The sequence below is a fragment of the Peromyscus eremicus genome, chromosome 4 (assembly GCF_949786415.1).
Source record: "Peromyscus eremicus chromosome 4, PerEre_H2_v1, whole genome shotgun sequence".
Lineage (NCBI taxonomy): Eukaryota > Metazoa > Chordata > Mammalia > Rodentia > Cricetidae > Peromyscus > Peromyscus eremicus.
The window spans coordinates 13,477,455-13,499,368 of record NC_081419.1 but is presented as its reverse complement, the minus strand read 5'-3'; the positions used below and the strand labels follow the sequence as shown (position 1 = coordinate 13,499,368).

Here is a 21,914-nt window from a genome sequence, read left to right as displayed (position 1 = left end):
TGGCTGAGAATGTAAATTTATCCATCTGCTCTGGAAAGCAACATGGAGAGTCTTCAAAAAACTAAAAACTGAATTTACATATCATCCAGTTTTGCATTCCTGTGTTCATCCCTGAAGGAACAGAGGCACCACAGGAGAGAGATACCTGCGTATCTATGCAGTATCCACAGCAACCAAGTTATAACATCAGCCTGGGTACCAATCAATGATGAATAAATAAGAAAAGGATTTTTTTTTTTTTTTTGTGTGTGTGTGTGTGTGTGTGTGTGTATGTGCACATGCGTGCACAGGAACACAGTAGGTCATTATTTGGCTACAAAGAAGAACAAAATCATCTTATATACCAAACTAGAGATAACCAGGTTAAGAGAGTAATAGGCTAGTTGCAAACAGGGAGGGTGCTGGTAGCCCAAAGAGCTGCGTGTGACCAGCATGAACCTGGGCCCATTAGCATTTCCTCATGGAGAAATGTCCAAATTAGTGACACAAACATTTATTGGGATTAATTATAGAAATATAAATGACTCAAAATCAGCTACATCTCCAGGAAGTCCTCTGAGCAACTTCGAGACGGATATATTATTGAAGAGTCCCTCCTGCAGCATAGAGGACTTGAGAAGAATTGCCAAATTAGAAATGGTTGTGTTCAATCAAAGAAGACAGGCATACAACAAAGCCAGACACAAAAAATGAGTGTGACATGTTTTCTGTCATATGTGGAGCCTAGAAAACACAGAGATGATATGGAAGTAGAATGAGCTACCAAGGTGAAGGAAAGCAGCTTGGGGTACATGAGAACAATGGGGGTACTGTGTAATTGAAGAATAGAACACGCTTGTATAAAAATGTCATAATGAAACCCAGTATTCTGTGCGGTTTATATGGGCTAGACAACAACAACACACAGAGATTAGAGATTGGTCTAGCTTTAGGAAGAAGCCATTTCAAAGATCCTTCCTTTTTGATGGACAAATTTAATTCCTTATAACTGTAGAGCTGAGGTGTTCATTTGCTTGTTAGCTATCAAATGTGGCCCACGCTCAGGCCTAGAAGTTACCCACATTTTTTGTACCATGGCTCCATCCATCTTCAAAGGCAGCAGTGAAGAATCTTCCTCATGGCAAGGTCACCTCATGCTCTGAAATCCCTCCCAAAGAGCAGCCAATTCCTTCTTGGCAGCTCAGCAAGTAAGGCCAGCCTTAGCCAGGATCCTCTCTTTCCAAATGACAGACTTGGAATTTTAACTATATTGGCAAAACCCAAGAGAACCTAGATTTGCTTTTGGATAACTGGGAGGTATGCAAACATTTGGTTCACTAGGACAGGGATTTGTGGAACCACCTCAGCATTCTGCCTGCCATATATTATGTGACATAACTATAAATCTGTTTTAGAGGCTGGAGAGATGGCCCAGCTGTTAAAAGTGCTTGCTGCTCTTTCAGAGGTTGGGAGTTCTGTTCCCAGCAGAACTAACATCAAAGTGTCTGTTTCTAGAACTATTCAGCACAGTTAAGCCAAGACAGTCGAATTAAAGATTTCAAGAAAATCTTCTCTGGATATTGAGTTTTGCATCATTTTCTGGAGTTGTCTGGACCCTAACTGCAGAGCAACACAGCTGTAGGTAAATTCTCTGTAATTGGTGAAACTCTGCCTGGGATGTGAAGGTGAAAAACAATAAAAAAAAATATCGCATCTGGGTGGGGGAGAGGGCCCAGTGGGTAAAGGTGCCTGCCACCAAGCTTGACACTCGGAGTTGGAGGCCCCAGTTCCTTCGACATGCTGGAAGGAGAGAACCTACCCCTGAAAATTGTCATCAGATCGTCACATGAGCACTGTAGTGTGCACATATCCATGCACACACCAACGGAGACAAATACACAGTAAAAGTACCATACCTGAGAAAACCTGGGGGTGGTGGTGTGCCCCGTAGTCCCAGCACTCAGGAGCTGGAGGACAGTTTGTGGCTAGCCTGAGCAGCATGAGAAGAGGGGCCGGGGGAGGGGGGGAGGGGGAGAAGGAAAAGAGAAAGGAAGAAAAGGAAACAAGAAAAAGCGCAAGAGAAAAAAGCGTTCTTTTCTCCCTGTGCACTTCACTAACTTTATGCTGCTCTTCTGGAGGCAGGGCAACACATACAGGCCCAGTGGTGGCAGTGGCCCTAGCCTGGCCCTTCTCCTCCAGCCAACTCAGCAGCTCTCCACTGCCTCTGGGTGCCACCAGCTGCGCCTGGCCTGGCTCATCAGCTCCTTCTCTGTGTCTCACCTGGTTCCTCAGCTCATTCACGCCATCTGTTGAAGGGGTAGACCAAGCTGGCCCCCGCTGCGAAGAGCCTGAAGCTGATAAAGGGTACCTGTGCCCAATGCTGAGCTGGTTCCACCAAAGCTCCTTTGACTTGCTTGGACGTTGATCCCTTTGCTTGTCTCCGGTTCTACGTGGTGGGCTCTCCCCTCATGGAGGAGGAGGACATGTACCTGGACCTCTTTCTGGACCCGTATACAGTCCAGGTGAGCCTGACAGCCCCATCGCTGAGAACCAGGGATGGTGTTGGCTTTGGGGAACCTCTTTGAAATGCTAAATCTTCCCTAAGAGGCAGACTCGATTATCCGGGCCTTTCAGCTGAACTTGTAAGTTCGGCGAGGTAACCAGGGTTGCCAATCAGACACCCTAGCTATGAAGTTAGATGACCTGGTCCAGGTGGTGAAGGGATATCCTGCCTGCAGTCACCTTGGGTTCCAGCGCTTCTGCTTTGCTAGGATCAGGCCAGGATCAGGATCTCTGACTTCTCAAACTGATAGCGAACAAATAGGCCAGAGCTATGCTCCTGCCTCAGCTTCCACGGTAGCTGGAACTACAGGTTCAGTCCACCACCTATGACCACACTTGGTTCATTAGATTTTTTTTTAGGCAACCCTTCCTTCCTTCCTTCCTTCCTTCCTTCCTTCCTTCCTTCCTTCCTTCCTTCCTCCCTCCCTCCCTCCCTCCCTCCCTCCCTCTCTCTCTCTCTCTCTCTCTCTCTCTCTCTCTCTCTCTCTCTCTCTCTCCCTCCCCCTCTGTCTCTCTCTCTCTCCCTCCCTTCTTCCCTACTTTTTTTTTTTTTTTTGGCAAAAGGTTTCTTTATGTAGCCTGGGCTGTCCTAGAACTCACTGTGTAGATCTTCAGATTCACAGAGGTTCACCTGCCTCTGCTTCCTGAGTTCTGGGATTAAAGGTATGAGCCAGCACTATAGAGGCTGAGGCCAGCCTAGGTTACAATGAGACCCTATCTCCAAAACAAAGCAAATGTCAACTTAAAATATTCTTACTATTTAAATCTCAGTAACTTATCTATCTGTTCTAAATTCACTTAATTTTTAAATCTCTCCTTTGATTAAAAAAAGCAATGCTGAGTCTTTACTGAGTGCTGATCAGTCAATTAAGACTGTGTTCGAATATTCACAAGCTTACTCTAAAACGTGATTTCATGGGGCCACAGAGATGTGGCTAAGTAGTCAGGAGCAAGTACCAATCTTGCAGACAGCCTGAGTTCAGTTCCCAGCACCTATGTCTGTGGCTCATGACTTTCCGTAACTTCAGCTCCAGGGAGATTTGATGCCTTCTTCTAGGTTCCTTAGGCACCTGCACTCAAGGACATATATTCCCTTCACACATATACATAATGATGGAAATAGTAAAAAAGAAAAACCCTTAAGATGTGAATTTAAGACTAAAAGAGCATTTAAGTCAAGTGATGCTTATAATTAACTAGTAGAGTGCAGATGCTCTCTTAAATTTTATAGGTATCTTGAGTTCAATTATACTTCTCACTGCTGGAGTTAGGGACAATTTAGCAGGCTATAACTGAAGTAGGAAAAACATTGCATGATAAATGCCTTTTCTATATTTTAAGATATAGTTAGAAAAGATTTATTTGTTTCTATTGTCTGTGTGTGAGTGTTTTGTCTACATGTATGTATACATGACTGGTGCCCAACGGATAAGTCCGTAAGAGGGTATCAGATTCCTTGATCTGAAGTTACAGATGGTTGAGTGCAGCCATGTGGGTGCCATGACTCTGGGTCCTCTAGAAGAGCAGTCAATACTCTTATGGGCCATCTTTCCAGCTTTAAGATGTATGCTTAAGCATGCTGGAACTCTGTAGTAGAATCTTGGTGGTACTTTGTAGGAAGCAGGGTACAAGTATAAGCAATCTCGAACCGCCTTTCAGGCGGAAGCCATTGACTTCCTGCCATAGTGTAGTTCCGTTGGTATAACCCATTGGTTGATTTTATTTTGCTTTTCAAACCGCTTAGGATGACTTTCCTCCAGCTGTGTCTCAACTGTTCAGCCCAGGGGCACCTTTAGATATACACCCACTTCATCCATCCAATCCAGAGACTGTATTTAATTCACATCTTGGCAGAGTCAAAGAAACATCCAGTGACTTTTCATCTGTGGATTTAAGCTTCTTACCAGATGAGTTTCCCCAAGAAAACAAAGACCAGACTGTCATTGGAAACAAGCAAGAAAGTGAGCAAAGTTGTGAAACTCAAGATCAGCAAAATCAGTTTCTGTTGTCTGGTTGGGAGGAGAGTGGGCTGAGCTTGAATAGCCCCAGTTCACCAAATTCCCATTCCCATCTGTGCCCTGATGGTGCTGACTCCAACCAGCCCTCTCCCGAAAAACTAAACTCCAACGCCTTACCTGTGGCATCCATAGTGTCCATGACACCAATGATCCCTGTTCCAGAAGGCTCTGGAATTGTGCCTCAATTACAGTAAGTGTACTTGTTTTTAAAGTGAGGGATGCTTCTAGGTGTATAGTTTATATTTCAGAATATGAGAACTAATTTCAGGATAATGGGATAAGGAGGAGAATTTGATTGCCTTATTTTTCAGTTCTTAATGGGTCATAACTAATGGCAGTCTGGTTACTTATGAAAGGAAAAACCAGTTCTTAGTCCCCTAAGAGGAGGTCAAGATTAACAGACACATTCTCAAAAGATTGTATTGTTTATAGCAGAGCACTGAAGTTGTTAACAATGGTTGTTAGGGCTGGATAAACATAAAGGATACAAAATTGAGTTTGATTTGCAAACTCTTTTGGATTTGTAGTTTCGGTTCTGGGATAGTATTTTTTTATTATACAATTGTAGTAGACTATTATTTTAAGGTGTGTTATTTTTGTTTATGTTGCATTTGTTTAACCCCGTGAAGCTGTGTTACTGTGCTTGTCTAAAACACCTGATGGTCTAATAAAGAACTGGCCAATAGCAAGGCAGGAGAAAGGATAGGCGGGGCTGGCTGGCAGAGAGAATAAATAGAAGGAGAACTCTGGGAAGAGGAAGCTAAGATCTAGGAGCAGCTAGACAAGGAGAAGGACTTCAGGGGCCAGCCACCCAGACACACAGCAAGCCACGGAGTAAGAGTAAGATTTACAGAAGTAAGAGAACATGAAAAGCCCAGAGGCAAAAGGTAGATGGGATAAATTAAGGAAAGCTGACTAGAAACTAAGCAAGCTAAGGCCAGGCATTCATAAGTAAGAATAAGTCTCTGTGTGTGACTTTTTTTGGGAGCTGGGTGGCTGGCCCCTAAAAAGAAAAAAAAAAAAACCCCAATAACATACAGTTAAGTTTTAAAGCTTAATTTTAGTTATGAAATGTAAGAAAATGTAAGAAAATGGGGTTTACACTTCACTAAGGACCACATTACTTTGCATTTCGTGCTGAGAATTCTCCCCCAAGTGAGTTGCTAAGGCAGAGTCTATGAAGTTTATGAAGTAAGTGAGGTTGGTGTTGAAACTATACCGTTATGATCTTCTGGGTTGGCTTGTTTGTTCAGGAATGTGGTTTCCACTGCAAATCTGGCTTGTAAATTGGATCTGAGGAAAATAGCTCTGAATGCCAAAAACACAGAATATAACCCTAAGGTAAGAGTCCTTCGTGTCCCTTTCAACCGTTATATTTTTCTTAGATTTTGTTCCTTGTATGATTATGACATTGGCTCATTTTTTTTTATTTTCTAAAAATAAATTCTTAGTAAAAGTTTTAGTTAACTCAGAAGGTTAACTATCTCATTTTAAAAAATTTTGAAGTTTGAAGAACATTCATTCTCAGTGCTGAATAAAGCAATAATTGAACAGTCCTAAAACTAGATCTTTCCTTGTCATTCAGAAAGATTTTCCAGGATGTCTGTTTTCAGTCCAGTGAACACCAGCTTTCTCAGATTGCCATCACATCTGTATCACATCTGTGGATTTTTTTAATCTTTTTGGCAATGTCTTGCTATATAGCCCAGGCTAGACTTGAACTTGGAATCTGGCCTGGATTGCTGAGATTATAGGTCTGTATAACCATGTCTGGTTGGAAATACTATTTTTCTAAATGCTGGCCCACACAGCTGACTGACACTTCTATGTTTACCCATTTTTGGTTTCTTTTACTCAAAAAAGTTAAATTGAGCCAGGTGGTGGTTGCACACGCCTTTAATTCCAGCACTTGGGAGGTAGAGGCAGGTAGATCTCTGTGAGTTCAAGGCCAGCCTGGTCTACATTTCTATATAGCCAGCCAGGGTGACATAGTGAGATCCTATCTCAAACAACAACAACAACAGCAACAACAACAACAAAAAAGAAAAACCAAACCAAACAAAAACCAAAAGAAAACAAAATAGGTGGTGTACACCCATAATCCCAGTGCTTGAAAAGCTGGGGCAGGATACAAGTCTGTTTGCCTGGATCATATAACAAGGGTATGCATAGTTCTCTCTCTTACTTTAAGGAATACCAGGGAAAGTGATACATTTTAGTAAGCACACAAGAAGCATTAATGAGGACTTATCCACTCTCTGGTGGTGATTCAGGGATTTTTGGTGTTTCCAGTTCAAATTGCAATTGGTTGTCTGAACTTGAAGTGATCCATGATCTTTTGGAGTAGCTGGCCCCCGCAAGAGGTTGTCTTGCACAGGACCCACTTCAATTTCATTCCTGGCTTGATGGGTAAAAGAAAGTTGGAAAAGAAAGTGTGTAGGACCAATAAGAGGACCAGGTCATTTAGTGCCATGCCAATATTGGTAGGCTGACTGGTCTCAGGGGCCTAAGTGTCCTTGAAGGGGTTTATCAGTGAGCAGGCCCAGGACCACACATTGAGAAGGAAACAGGTTTTCTCTTCGACTTTAGCATGTTTGTCATGATGCATACTGTGTTCTGATTTTAGTTGCCTTGGTATATTCTAGACTCTTGGCAATAGCATACATAATAACACACTTTTCTTTGATGTGGTGGGTTTCTGTCTTGAAATAGGATTTAGCTATGTAGCTTAGGCTAAGTTTAAGATTCTTAAACTTAGAATCTTCCTCCCTCAGTCTCCCAAGTGCTGGGATTATAGGCATGTGCAACATCAGGCTCATATTTTTTTTGTTTTGAGATGAGAGCTCATGTATTCCAAACTGGCCTCAAACTTTAAATGCAGGCACGGATGACCTTGAACTCCTCCCCTGGTCCTGGTCTCCACCTTCAGAGGGCTGGAATTCTAGGTGCACCACCAAACTTGAATTATTCCATGCTGGGAATCAAACCCAGGGCTTCATGTGTGCTGGGCAAGCACTCTGCCAACAGAGCCATATCCTCAGCTCATCATCTGCCTTCTTACTCTTATTTTTTTTAAAGGATTCTGTAAGAGAAAAAGGAAGTAAGTCAATGTAAATCCAACTAGTGGTTTTATATCATTTCTTTACCAACTTCTGATAATGTTGGAGGTTAAATACTTAATTTATTGTATATTAAATGAGGGCAACAATGGACTTGTTAGTCTTGTTATATGTGTAGATGGGAGAAAATCTAAAAGTCCTTAGCATTAGATCTTAAATATAACAGGTACTCTAATTTTAGCTGTTACTTTAAAAACAGCTGTAAAATAACATTTTATAATTTTTGTTAAAATGGGGAGAATAGACTCAGACATTGTTTGGCTTTCCTTGTCCATTTCAGTTTCCCCAAGATTTTCATAGACAGCCCAACTTTTTAACTGGGCTACTGTTAACTCCCAGCAGAGACTAATTCTCCTATTGGCTTTGGTGTGCAGAGGTTTGCTGCAGTCATAATGAGGATCCGAGAGCCAAGGACAACAGCCCTCATTTTTAGCTCTGGGAAAGTGGTCTGCACAGGAGCCAAAAGGTATGAGGATGAAGTTTCCATTCCTACCCCACAGGCAACTTACTATGTAAGAAAAGCATAGCATTTGTGTGAGAACTCATAGTAGGAGCAACATCTTTTTCTCTGCCAAATAGTTAATATGGGGTTAGAAGCTCTTAGTTTTGGCCTGGTGGTGGTGGTGGTGGTGGTGGCGGTGGTGATGGCGCACACCTTTGATCCCAGCATTCAGGAGGCAGAGTCAGGATGATCTTTGTCATTTTAAGGTCAGCCTGGTCTACAGAGCGAGATCTAGAACAGGCTCCAAGGCTACACAAAGAAACCCTGTCTTGAAAAACAAACAAAAAAGTTCTTAGTTTTACATTTAATACTAAGCTATATAGTCCCCAATGTTTGGTTAAGGTTCAAGGAACTTAGCTGATTATAGGAACTTGTTTTTAACATATATATGTATGTTATGTGTATATTAAATACACATATACATTATATATAACACAAATATGTTAAAAGCAAGTTCATGTACATACACACACACACACACACACACACACACACACACACACACACACACACGTAATTTTTCCTCGGTCATGACAAGATATCATAAGCCTAGGGACATTATTGTGGATTTCTTTTATTGCAGATAAGAAGGTAGAACTTTCTAAATGGGGTATTTCTGGAGCATTCACTCAGGAGGCATCTCTGGAAAGATTTCTCCTTCCTGGATCTCCTACAGAGGAAGTCCTGAGCTGATGTTTGCTCTTTCAGCATAAAGCTGGTAGGAGAGAGCTGGTTTCCTCCCTGTGTCAGATGGACAGCAAGTCCCCTTTGAGAGGTTATCTCAGTCCTCAGCTGCAGAGGCACCAATCATTCCTTTCTTCCTATGAGCCTGGGCTGCCAATATGCTTATTTGTATCTGCTCAACTTATTGAAAAAATTGACATTGTTTATATTTTCATGATTAATGAGATTAAACACTTCTTCATAAGCATGTCAAATGGATATTATATCTTTTGCCCAATATCCTAGAGATAATTGTCTTTTGGTGACAGCCTTTTGTATTTTAAGTATTTTGCAATTTTATGCATAAGTATTTTTTTCCAGATTACTATTTATCATGTTTTAAAGGAGATTTTTAAAACACAACTTAAAATTGTTGGTATATAGTTAGTTGATTCTTGTTTTTCCCTTTATGTTTGATCATTTGGAATATTGTTTGGAAAGGCATTCTACCTGTAGAACATGATATAAATATTGACCTCCAATATTTTTCTAGCCTTTTTCATGTCTTACATTATATAAGAAATAATAGAGAAAGGATAGTGGCTTTTTGATTTGTCTGGAGTAGTGGTTCTTCTTAACCTTCCTAATGCTGTGACCCTTTAATACAGTTCCTCACGCTGTGGTGACCCCCAACCATAGAATTATTTTTATTGCTACTTCATAACTGTAATTTTGCTACTGTTATGAATCATAATGTAAATATTCTTGGAGATAGAACTTTGCCAAAGGGGTCATGACCCACAGGTTGAGAACCACTGGTCTAGAGCATGCTCTGTCTGAAGGGAGTGCCCTGTACCTCTGCTGCCTACTGTGGTAGCCACTAGTTAATGTGGCATTATGAAATGGAAATATTTAAATTAATCGGATAGAGCAGGTTTAGAATTTTGTTTCAGTTTAAGATAATTTTTTTTTCAAACCACCAATCAGTATCCAAGTAACACTTATTGAAGAATGCACTCTGGGCCTTGCACTTGCTAGGCAAGCACTCTCTGAGCTAAATCCCCAACCCCGCTCTTGATTTTTCATATTGAGTTCTTTGTGTGTATCTAAATGGGCCTCTTGGCCTTCTATTCTACTGGTCTATGGATCTCTGGTCCCAGAAACCTCCATTCCTAAGTAATCATAGGACATCTGTGCAAGATAGACGTAGGAATGTTCTCTCAGCACAGTTTAAAATAGGGAATCCATATTAAATATCTAGTAAGAGGGTTTTGATTTAAGTCACAAAGTGCAATTGTTCTAGCTATATATGCACATTGAGTGGTGTCACAACATGTGATTGGTTGGGGAGCAGACGAAATTGTCAGTTCATTTATCTAAGTTTGTAAAATGTGCTCATATCACATACATTGCATCTTTCTAGAATTGGAAGCCAAATTCAGATGGCAATTGTGAGTTCAGATAGAGACACAGGTTATCTGAATCTATTTGATTCTTGAGTTTTGCATAATGGGTTGTGAGCATTTGGTTTATACAAGAGAGCAGTATTTTTGTCCAAACTCTATCCAAACCTATTTTCTGTAATGATAAGGATAAAAGATACATGTTTGCTTAGGGATACGTGCAGAAGGCAAAATTTAAATAGTTCTTGCCACCTGTGATGAAACTTCAGGGTTTTAAATCTATTTTCTAGTGTTTGCACAGTGAATACTTATGTAGACTTTGAGCTGTGGTTAAAATAGGAACCCGCATTTGAAATTTACAGTGAAGCAAGCCTTCCTTTACTAAACGTCTTAATTCCATTGCTGACTTGGGACCCAGTCTTGCTAAACCATGTCAGGAGTTAGAAGTGGGCGGGGGGGGGGGGGAAATAAGGATAATTGAAGTAATTAATGCTCATAGCACAATTCCAGTAAGAGGACCTTGAGGGATCTAGGGAAGAGAACCCAACATTTCCCTTGTTCAGGCAAGCTGAGTCTAGGTGGCTTTTCTTTTAGGAACTGCTGATTCACAACTCAGAGATGAACACACCCCACCAGGAGAGCTGTGTTCACATAGTTCACTCACAGTGGCCCCTGACCAGGAGTCCCTGCTGCTCACTGTTGTTTGGGCAAGTGAACAGTGTCAAATGAATACTACAGGCCCCAATGCTAGGACTTTACATTCCCTGACATGGATTTGGGGTTGATCGTAGTGGCGAGTTTGGATACCCCCCCCCCCAAGTATGAAGCAGCTGGGTGAGAAAGTTGAGGAAAATTAGGCAAGTTTTAAGGAATTTAAATTTGTTTTTGACAATTCGTCTCATAAAGACCTAAGTCTCTGCCACTCACTTGGCACATGTCTTTCTTCCTTGTGTTGGTTATTTTTGTGCATGTCTTTGTACTTACTTTTGTGCCTATGCAAATGGCTCACACACCTTTAGACCAGGGCTGTTCTCAGACTGTAGCAAGTACCAGAAGCACTTAGAAGACCATAGACAGTAATTTGCTCGTTCCTAGACAAGAGTGTCTGTGTGTCAGAGGTCACTCCTGGGTCATGACCCCTCTAACAAGATTTTAGGTCTGAGGACATACTTTGAGAAATAGTGCAATAGTTAATTTTTCAAATAACATTTAAAACAAGTAGAAGTTCCTTACAGATGAGAGATGGCCAATCAAGGTAACAGGTTTGGGTCTGTTCAACAACTAATTGTCCATTGTACCAGACATTTAACAAGATACTACAGACAAAAACGTGGGAGGGAGGCCCTTCTCATGGAACTTCACTTATTTTTACTTTATTCTTGTCCTTCCAGGGACCAAACCCAGAGTCTTGCACATGGTAGGCAAGTGCTCTATCACTGAGCCACACCCCAGCCTACGGTCTCATAGGTACATTGAAAGATGAACCCAGGATGTGTAGTAGAGATATGGTCAGAAGCATAGGCTACAAATGCAACACAAAAGTAAAAGAGACAGAGTGAATAAGATGCCATTAACTAACTAGGTGTGGTAATACATGCCTATAATCCCAGCATTTGGGAGACTGAAGCAGGAAGATTGCGTGAGTTACCCACTAGCCCGGGCTACAGAGCCAGACTCTACCTCACAAAACAACGGAAGTGTCTTTAATCATGTTTGCATCTCCCCAGTGAAGAGGAGTCTCGACTGGCAGCGAGAAAGTATGCTCGAGTGGTGCAGAAGCTTGGCTTCCCCGTCCGATTCCTCAATTTTAAAATTCAGAACATAGTTGGAAGCTGTGATGTGAAGTTTCCTGTCAGGCTGGAAATTTTGGCGCTAACCCACCGCCAGTTCAGTAGGTATGATGGCTTTCAAGCTTAACCTCACACTTGCTAAGCTGTAGCAGTTATAAAATTCAGGCTGTTTATACAAGATAGCTGTCAGAGAAAGTGATAACTTACCAAAAAATTAGAGGAGAAGGCAGGGTAGATGAATGGATTGAGATGCTGTGCTTTGGTCCTCCAAAGTTACGATATGGGCCAGGGTCTTGAAATAGTGGTTCTCACAGTGAAGTTGCACAGTGATCACTTGGGCAACTTCAGCCCACATCTCTGATCGGGCAGCTCCACCAGAAGAGACTTGGCTTGCAATCCTGCAAAGTTCATACCCAGCATTGGTGCTGAAGCTCTGTATTCAGGACCAATAATTGATTAGGTTTGTAAAATAGACCCAAGTGGCTCTGGAGATGGCAATGGGGGAAGTGGAGAGGTGAGGCTGACAGCTGGGGTGGAGAGAGAATTGGAGAGGAGGGAAGATGGCTGTGGCATAGCCTCTGAGTGTGGTCCTGTCTGGTCATCTTTATTTGGGAGGGGGTGTCTTTGTGTAGCTGTAACCGACATAGCAGTGCTGTGTTTATAGTATTTCTATCCTAAGGCAGCATTCTAGCCTCCCTGGCTTCTTTAAACCTAGTCTCCTCAGCTAGACTGGCTCCCTGGCTTCAGCTTGACCCTCAGAGAGGGCAGCTCAGGCTTCAGGGGTCAACACCATACCCTCCACCCCTGAATACACACCTGGGTCAGAGCAACTGACCTAATATGGAATGGCAGATGCTTTTACACTCTCTCGGTCAGTTCAGTCTCATTTCAACCTTTTACTTCCTTTGTGAGTGAACAGTGAGTCTGTTCAGTCAAGTGGGTAAGGAACAGTGGAAGGGGGTTTGTTGGCTTTCCTTTCCAATCCAACCCCAGCAGAAGTTTAAAATGTCTGGACTTTTCTTAACTGCCAAGCTACAGAATACATCTTATTCTGAGATTTACCTTGGGTGATGCTTTCTTCCTCCTCCTATTTTTCCCCTCAATTTGCTTATTGAGTGGCTATGATATCTGCCATGTTTTTCGTTTTTCAAAAGTCAGTTCCGTGGACAGCTTCCTCCCTTCCTCATGTAATATACATCACCTCCGGTGTGTTTTCTTCAACCTGCGGGTAATTTATAGACATAGTACATACTCCATTTTTAAATATGTGAACACAGACATTTTATCATCCGGTTTCTCAAGCCACAGGACTCCAGTCTCCCTTCTCAGAACACACGAATGAGATCCACCTCAACTCAGCATGGCTGAGGTAGACTCCTTGCTCTCCTTTCAGGCCACTTGGGGCTCCACATGTTGTGTACAATCCCTTCCCTTCTCTCCCTTCCTTTCTCAATACAGAGAGATTGCAGTTGACAGTAAAAAGTCACTTGTCACCATTTTCACTTTCTGAAACACAGAACTACCAGAAGAGCAAGATCAGAGTCAGCTACCTGGCTTTTATCTTCCAGAAGAGGCCCACATCAGTCTCTTGTTCTTAGTCGGGTTTATGAGCTCAGTTAATTTTTTTGTGTCTGGCTGGAAAGCGTACTTTGTATTCCAGAGACTGTCTCTTTCTGGTCTTGTGCTGGCCTCCCACAGAAGCACTCTGTTGGGCCTTCATCCACAGGATACAGATCTCAACTGCAGTGTGTATGTGTATGCATGTGCATGCACACACATGCGTGTCTACTCTTTACATTGGGAGCCTTAAGGATACTTTTCTAAGCAGAGAAAGGGATTTCTTTTAACTTTTTTTAAACCCCTGTAGCTTTTAGGAAATGTCACACCATCAGTCATGATCAGGTCAAGTGTGTCTTACGTTAAAATCTCAAATTCACCTTTAATTTAGGGTCTGGAAATGGGCATTTCAGTATCTAATACAGGTGTGTCCTAGTTTTATATTTAGTTTTGAAATCAGGTCTGGCTATGTAATCCAGGCTGCTCTCACACTATAGCGATTCTCTTGTGTCAGCCTCCTGAGTGCCAGGATTATAAGCATGCATCACCATGTCCAGGGTGTTGAACCCAGGGCCCTCGTGTCTCTTAGGCAAGTGCTCTACCCCTGAGCTACATCACCACTACAGTCTCTCACTTGCTACCTTCACTACCAATCTATGTCACAATCATCTTTATAGATTTCTATGAACATTTCCACTTCAGTTTTAAACTCAGAAATATGCTGGCAATAAATACTTGTTAAGGGTCTAAAATCCAGGTGAGTATTGTGTAGTAGAGGGTAAGGTTCTACTGGTCGCCTATGCAGTTTTAGTCCTTTGCCCACATGGGGTTCACTGACTAAAATAAAGACAAACTGTCAGTGTTAGTGTTGAACTGTGGAAGTCACAATGGAGCTAAGACTGCTCTGTGTGCAATGGGACCCTGAGTAGGGTGCTTTGTGTTATGTAGATTTGGAGTCAGAGAAATGCTCCTGGAGAGGTGATACTGGAAGATGATTCAAGGTCGAACTGGCCAAGGAATCATCAGATGCTTGCTATTCAGTCTCTACTGGATGGTGTCTGTCCTTCCCCCTTTCTCTGCGCTTCAGCCCTCTTTTACTTACACTGATGCACAGGATAAGTAACACATCTCTAGTCAGGAGTTCATTGTGCCTGTTACTTTAAAAACATGGTTTTGGAAGTGACCTCCATACTCTGCAGGAGTGTCACCTCCTCAAAGTGATCACCTTTCTCTTTCCAGTAAGGGCTGCTATGGTTTTCTTGGTTGAAGAACTGCAGGTGCTTGTTGTGGTTCGTCCTCCACACATGGAAGTTTGGGTAGATCCTAATGTGCCATTTTTCAGATGTTTTGTTTTCCTCCTATTGTTCTCCATGAGCCATTACTCTGAATGGTATTTTCATACCCTCCTTTTACCCTCCCAACTTCTTCAGGGGAGACAGCTCAACCATTTCTATGGCTCTGTGCCCTTCTCTGGGATGGAACATGGAGACACAATTCTTAAGCCCTATCCTTTGCTCCATGGAGATCCAGCATATGTTTTCTAGTAAGTCTGAGTGAATTACTACTTATAGGAACAAATTGTGAACTTTACATACTTAGTGTAATGCAATTGGGTTCCTTTGTATAGCAGCTGTCCAAAGACAAGTAGCTGTGGTCTTGAACTTCTTTTAGGTTCTATGTGCTAAAAATGTCTAGCAATTTATAAATGCACAAAAAATGTTCTTATTGTTGGGAACTTGGAAAATCCAGAAAAATGTTTCTATATGCTGATACTGGCAAGCTTTAGTTGAGTGGTGAAAGGCAGAAAACATTTAACAAGATCTTCAAATATCAGATCTGATGCCGAAAGTTAATCTCAATTTCTAACAATCTAGAGTGGTACAAAAGAGAAGAACAACCAAAAGTTAGCTCTTAAACTGAGCATGGTCACAGGGTGGCAGTGGCGCATGCCTTTAATCTCAGCACTTGGGAGGCAGAGGCAGGAGGATCTCTGTGCATCTGAGGCCAGTCTGGTCTACAGAGTGAGTTCTAGGACAGCCAGGGCTACACTGAGAAACCCTGTCTCAAAAACAAGAACAAAAATAAAACCCCAAACCAAAAGCAAACACAAACCAACAAACAAAAGCTGGGCATGATGGTATCTGCCTGAAATTGAAATCCTAGCACTCAGGAGGCTGAGGCAGGAAGACCACAAACTCTGGCAGCCTGGGCTGTGCATAGCGAGTTCTGGACCAGTTTTGGAAACACATGGGGATACCCTGTTTAAGAAACAAAATTTAATTGTTCTTGAGACAGTCTCACTATGTAGCCTAGACTTAATCTCTCAAACCTCCCTTGGCCTTCCACATCCTGGGATTACCGGCATATGCCACCAGGCCAGGCTTGACCAAAAATTCTGTTTTTGAATGTCTTAAGTGTCTACACTCAGAGTAAAGGTTGTAGCCCAGTGTCACAACACTTGCCTAAAATAGTGTGAGGTTCAGTGTTCAATCCTAGCATGAAAAAAAGTCTACACTTAAGATATTACTCTTGCCAAGATAACCAAGAGGTTTTTAGTAAAATGGCACTTTTTACAACTATGATATGAAGTTTAATGTGTGGGATCTTGAATGTTCTGGAAAAGTAGTGACTAATAGTGCAATCTATCACTTTCATGTCTTAGTTATGAACCTGAACTGTTTCCTGGCCTTATTTATAAGATGGTAAAACCACAAGTGGTATTGCTCATCTTTGCATCTGGAAAAGTTGTGTTGACAGGTAAGTTTAAGGTTACTATCTCACCTTCATACAACGTACAGCTACGTGTATGCTTTGCTTTTCCTCCGAATGGCTTTTCCTCCACAACAAGGTAATTTTTGCTATATTGGGGGAAAGAAAAGAAAAGGGAAAATGACATCACTCATAGATCTCAATTCCCAAAATGATACATTTTCACATATCATTACTTAGTGTGTATTTTCATCTTGCTATTCTGCTTTATATCAACCATTATCACACATGAAACTAACTTGCTTCTTCAAACTCTTTAAGGAGGCTTTTAATAACACTGCACAATGTTCTCAAGGCAGGGATTGGTATGTATTCCCTGTAAAGGCCAAACACTAAATATTTAGACTTTGTGGCCCCAAGAGTTTCTGCTGGAACTGGCATCATATAGAGGCTTTGGACTGTGAATTATGTGACTATGGATTAAACATGCCACATAACAGTACTCTTTTATTTTCTCCCAATCACTTAAAGATATTGAAGTCATTCTTGGGTCACAACTGACACCTATAGTCAGTACACCGGCTATACCAGCGGCCCTACACTTCCTGTCTCCTGTTCTCACAGGTTACTAAATAAAACTTGTCCCCCCCCATTGTCAGATGCTTTTATGATCCTTTGTGTTTGTTACTTATAAATGGGACAAGCATTTGGCTATTTTTGTATGTGGAGAATTATTATTGCAAGTGCTCAGAAATCAAACTTTTGTTTAAGTTAAGTTTATTGCTGTTTTCAAAGTTCTGAGCATAAATTTCCAAATTCTTTTAAAGGCATGTACAATATATTCTCCTATATCAAGTCGTCCTTCCAATAATGTCTCTGAACATCTTTTGACTAAACTTCCAGCAGCATTTTAAAAATTGCACGGAAGGCTGGGTGTGGTGGGTATTGCCTTTAGTCCTGGTGCTTGGGTAGCAGAGGCAGGCAAATCTCTGAGAAAGATGTCAGCCTGGTCTACATAGTTCCAGGCCACCAACCAGCATAACTAGCAAGACAGCCTCCTTCCTCCCTGCTCCACAACTTGGCTAGTTCAAGTCATTGTATTGCTGATTGGTGTATCGTCTCGCTAAAATATGGAGATGTATTCATAAACCTGATGTCCAAATGATGGACCCTTAATTTTGGCTACCTACCAGGTACATGTACTATGTTGGCTTGCAAATACCCATCTGGCAGCAAACCAGCCCTGTGGAGACAGGTGGTGGAGTTATGTTGCACTGGATCTCACTGAACCAGAGGATAAACCATATGTACTTAGACCAACCACCCAGTGTCCCTAATCCTGCCATATGCTCTTCAAGGACAATAAAATTGCCTAGATTTTTGTGAAATGTTATGATTTTCAAAGGACTTTGCACAAATGTTAGTGCAATAACCCCCTCGCTACTCTAGGAGAAGGGTTGCTGTCTTTCTGGTAAGGAGCCTGAAATTTGGAGGTCAGGTGAGATGCTTATGATTGAAACGTTAGTGGTACAGCTGCCATTTGGGCTCTAGTTACTGAATTTCAAAGCTGGTCCTTTCCTGGTATATCAGGCACATCTTGCTGCCTCAATGGTCAGGGTTAGGAATGGTGTGTATCCCAAAGGGGCAGTCATTGAAGCACACAGAAAAGTCATGGTAAACCACTTAATATGCTGAGGTCACCCCTTTGGTGCTGTTGCTGCAATAAGGTAGAGGCTTTTATTATTGTTAATTGGATTATGAGACTAATTAATTTTCCTTTGATGTTCATACTTTAGTGAGGAAATGTTGGATGAGGTCTGGGACACAGTCAGAGAGAAAAGGGTTTGCCTAGAATGTACAAGGCCCTGGGTCTGATACCCAGCACCAGATCTAGGACTAACTTGACAAAATCTTGTTTTAACACGTGGGAATGAGCACAGGTGGCATTCGGTTGATGGCTTCCGGTGTAAAGAAGGGAACACTGGCTGCATGCCTCCCTGATTTCTGCTTTATGATTTAGGTAACTTTAGTTTCTTGGGCCTCGCTTCCCCCATTTATGAAATAAGGGAACTGTATACTCTATTGTGTCAGAAATCATTTGTTGAAATCATTGTCAGAAATCAGATGTTGCTAATGTAAAATACTGGCTGAGTACTGCTTCCCAGAGGTCTCCAGGTGGTATGTTATTCATGTTTGAATGAAGTGTTCTTAGGTACAGTATTTTATATAAAACCTTATGGAAAAAGCAAACCAGTGCTTATCTCAAATGCTGGACCTGGATGCCCTGTTCCTCAAGGAACTGTAAAAAGAATGTCTTGCCCTGCGGTTTGCCTTGCTGTGCACGCCTGCATCACTTGTCACATGCCATTTTCTGATGGCAAGAGGCCTGTTCCAGATAGAGGTGTTCACAAGGCAGAGGCAAGTTCTTCGTCAGTAGCCTTATCCTTTTATCTCACTGTTTGGTTTACATAAAACTGATCTCTTTGGAAAGGAAAACTTTACTATTCTAACTCTGAGACTTTGGGGGCTTTTGCACCCCAAAGGTGCAGAGTTTCTCTTCTCTGTTAGTAACTCAACCTCCATCCTCACTCTTCCTTCTTTCAGGATGGAGACCTACAAATTGCAAACTCCTTAGCAAGGAATAAATACAATTTTGCCATTAGCAGCCAAAAAGTAAATTAGACTTATAAGGACTTCCTCCTTACTTCTTTAAGGTTTTTTAAAAATGGAATTTATCTAACAAACTTAACCACTGGAAAGTGGGCATTTAGAACATTTGGTGTTTTGCGATGCAATGTGACTATACCATTACCTCCAGTTCTAAAACATTCCATGGCTCCAAATAAATCCCCATATCACTGAACAGTTTTCCATGTTCTCCAGCAGCCCAGGCACCTGTGTCTGTTGTTTTCATGGATTTACCTATTTTGAATGTTTCATCTAAATGTAACCATTCCTGCCCTTTTTGGGGGAGGGGTATGTGACTAGATTTTTTTTTCAAGTGTTGAGGCATGTCTAAATTTTGTCCTGTTTATGGCTAAGCAATACTCTATTGTATAGATACACTGAGTTTTTATCCATTGATGGCCACTGAGGCTATTTCTCTTTGTTATTATAACTACTGTTACAATTCCAGTCTGCACTGTATACCTGCTTTTGGTTTTGTGAAGGGTTTACTTGTGTGAAATTGCTAGGTTGTGTGGTGATTCCCTAACTTTTGAGGAACGCCCCAACTTGGGAGCTGAACCCAGTTTACATTCCCTCTAGAAGCGCAGAGGTTGCTGAACTCCCACATCTGGACTGTCAGCTGTTTTTTTCTTGACTAAAGGTATTACAGCTCATCCCTGTTCTGAGTTCTGGTTGGTCCTCTTTTTAGATCTTTCCCTCATTAGGCCTGGAGCTGAGCCAGATACTCTCAGATTTGCTTCTTTCTTTCAAGCTTTGCATCTCTGACTCCAGATACTCCAAGTTACTCACATACTAACAGGCTGTTTCTGTTAATTTGTTTTTGAAACAGAGTCAGCTGTGTAGCTCAGGAGGGCATGAATCCTCCTGCTTCTGCCTCCCAAGTGATAGCTTATAGGCATGTATCACCACTTGGTGCTAACAGTTTTTATTGTTTCTTCCATTAACCTCCTTTCTTTGCTTTCTGCCTACAAATGTGTCAGATTCTAATTTCTATTTAGCTGAAGCCCTAAATTCACATAAGAACCAGTCCATAACACTCTTTGGGTTGTCCCTATCAACTTTAGAAGGTGGAGAGAGAGATGATTGATGGTTGTTGGTGAGAGACAAGTGGGAACTGACTGATACTTCTCAAGGGAGAGTGTCTAATCTGTTTTTAGCGCTGTAAGTCCATGTCAGGAATATCGTAGTTAACAATTGCTGACAGCTAAGACTTTAAGGATGAAAAAGGAATAAATTTCCCTCTAATTTCTTCCTATGTGTCAAAATTAGAAACTCTTAGAATGATTCTACCCTGTCTGATACTATGAAAACAAGACACTAACCAAAAAATGAGTGGATCCAAGGAAGTAATTTTTTGCTAGGAGCTAAGGTCACAAGTGATGAGGATGTCATTCTTATGTAATGTTGTAGCACACTTGCACAACATTCTATCCATATTTCCACTGAGCCCTGTGTGACTGAAGACAATATCCACAGAGAGGAGAAACACTAAAGGAATCTCTGCCCTATGGCACGTATTGTTGAGAGACTGTGGCTATAGTGCCCTTCCTCCAGTACTTTTCTTTATTAGAAAGAAGTGCCACTTATTGTGAACTACTGAAGAGGCATCATGTAGAAACCATCACAAAACTGCACATCCTGTAATCCCAGTACTGGGGAGGCAGACACAGATGGATCTACTCTGAGGCCACCCTGGGCTGTTTAGCTAGACCACTTCCCAAAATAAAAGAAACAGTAATTGAACATGGTGAAATTAAATTTTAGGATTAAAGATGTTGTTATTGTTGTTACATTAAACTTTATATATACTTGGATTTCTTTATAGGTGCCAAAGAGCGTTCTGAGATCTACGAAGCATTTGAAAACATGTATCCTATTCTAGAAAGTTTTAAGAAAACCTGAATGTATCATTGGGCTTCTCATATTGTAGTGATTTGGATATGTGCTTAAGCACAGCAGAGAAAGAGCGGGTTTCTTCTACATGTCACTGTAGAAGCTTCCTTGCTTTCTAGCAGTCCCTGTTGTTATGCTAATATAGTTATGTTTTTTGTTTGATTTTTGCTTTGGTTTAGAAACTGGGTCTGCTGTGTAGCCTAAAGTGCAGTTTGATTTATTACAAGGTGATTATATGTGAATAATCATGATTAAGAAATGAAAATTTCATACTCAAAAATGACTCTTGTATGTTATTTAATTATAAAAAAACAAGAACAAATATAAACTTATTTCAGAATTTGAAACATTCCAGGCCTTGCTACACTGAGGCATTAAGCCCATGCTTTATTTTTTAATATGTAATGTATTAAAATGTGTTCTTTGAAGACAGTAATACATAGAAATTTCAAGTGACTGCATATTTGGATACTATCTGTAATACTATAGCTATCAATAGAAAATCATGTTTAGTTTTTTTTGTTATTTTTCCATTTAAAGTATAGAAGGACAGAATCCAGATCCTTTAGTAACAGATACTGTGAAAATCGCCTCGGGAGAGCCAATGAAGTACCCAAACCTTAAAATTCTGTGTTTGAGATGACCCTGTGAAGTTGTTCTCCACCGCCACCAGCCTCAGTTATTCTCTTATTGTGCTAATAGCATTGTGTGTGTTGGTTGGGTTTTCAGGAATCATTCTGGTTTAGGGAAATCTATCTGGAAAATAATATAGGGAATTTGGGCTTTTTTTGATTATTTTTTTAATACTACTTGATTGTATTTAAACAAACCTCAGAGAAGGAGCAAAGAGTTCAGGCCAAAGATCTAGCTAGGTTGTGGTCAACAGCATTTGATGGTGGACATGGGAAGATTGACAGGTAACCTGCTCTTGTGATCCAGGCTCTAGGCCCTACATGGCTACTGATATTATCCTTTCTAAAGATGCTGTGGAACAGTCCTTTCCTATACTATATGTATTACTCTCATTTGCT

At 41.3% G+C, this 21,914-nt stretch overlaps 1 protein-coding gene across 1 annotated transcript; it reads left to right on the top strand.

The window, feature by feature from the left end:
* Window positions 1–2,435: 2,435 nt before the first annotated feature.
* Window positions 2,436–20,892, top strand: Tbpl2 (TATA-box binding protein like 2). Its single transcript, XM_059259077.1, has 7 exons — window positions 2,436–2,501; window positions 4,286–4,749; window positions 5,813–5,900; window positions 8,053–8,144; window positions 11,974–12,141; window positions 16,256–16,350; window positions 20,816–20,892. The coding sequence occupies exons 1-7, from the start codon at window positions 2,448–2,450 to the stop codon at window positions 20,890–20,892; spliced, it is 1,038 nt and encodes a 345-aa protein (XP_059115060.1). The 5' UTR covers window positions 2,436–2,447.
* The last annotated feature ends 1,022 nt before the right edge of the window (window positions 20,893–21,914 follow it).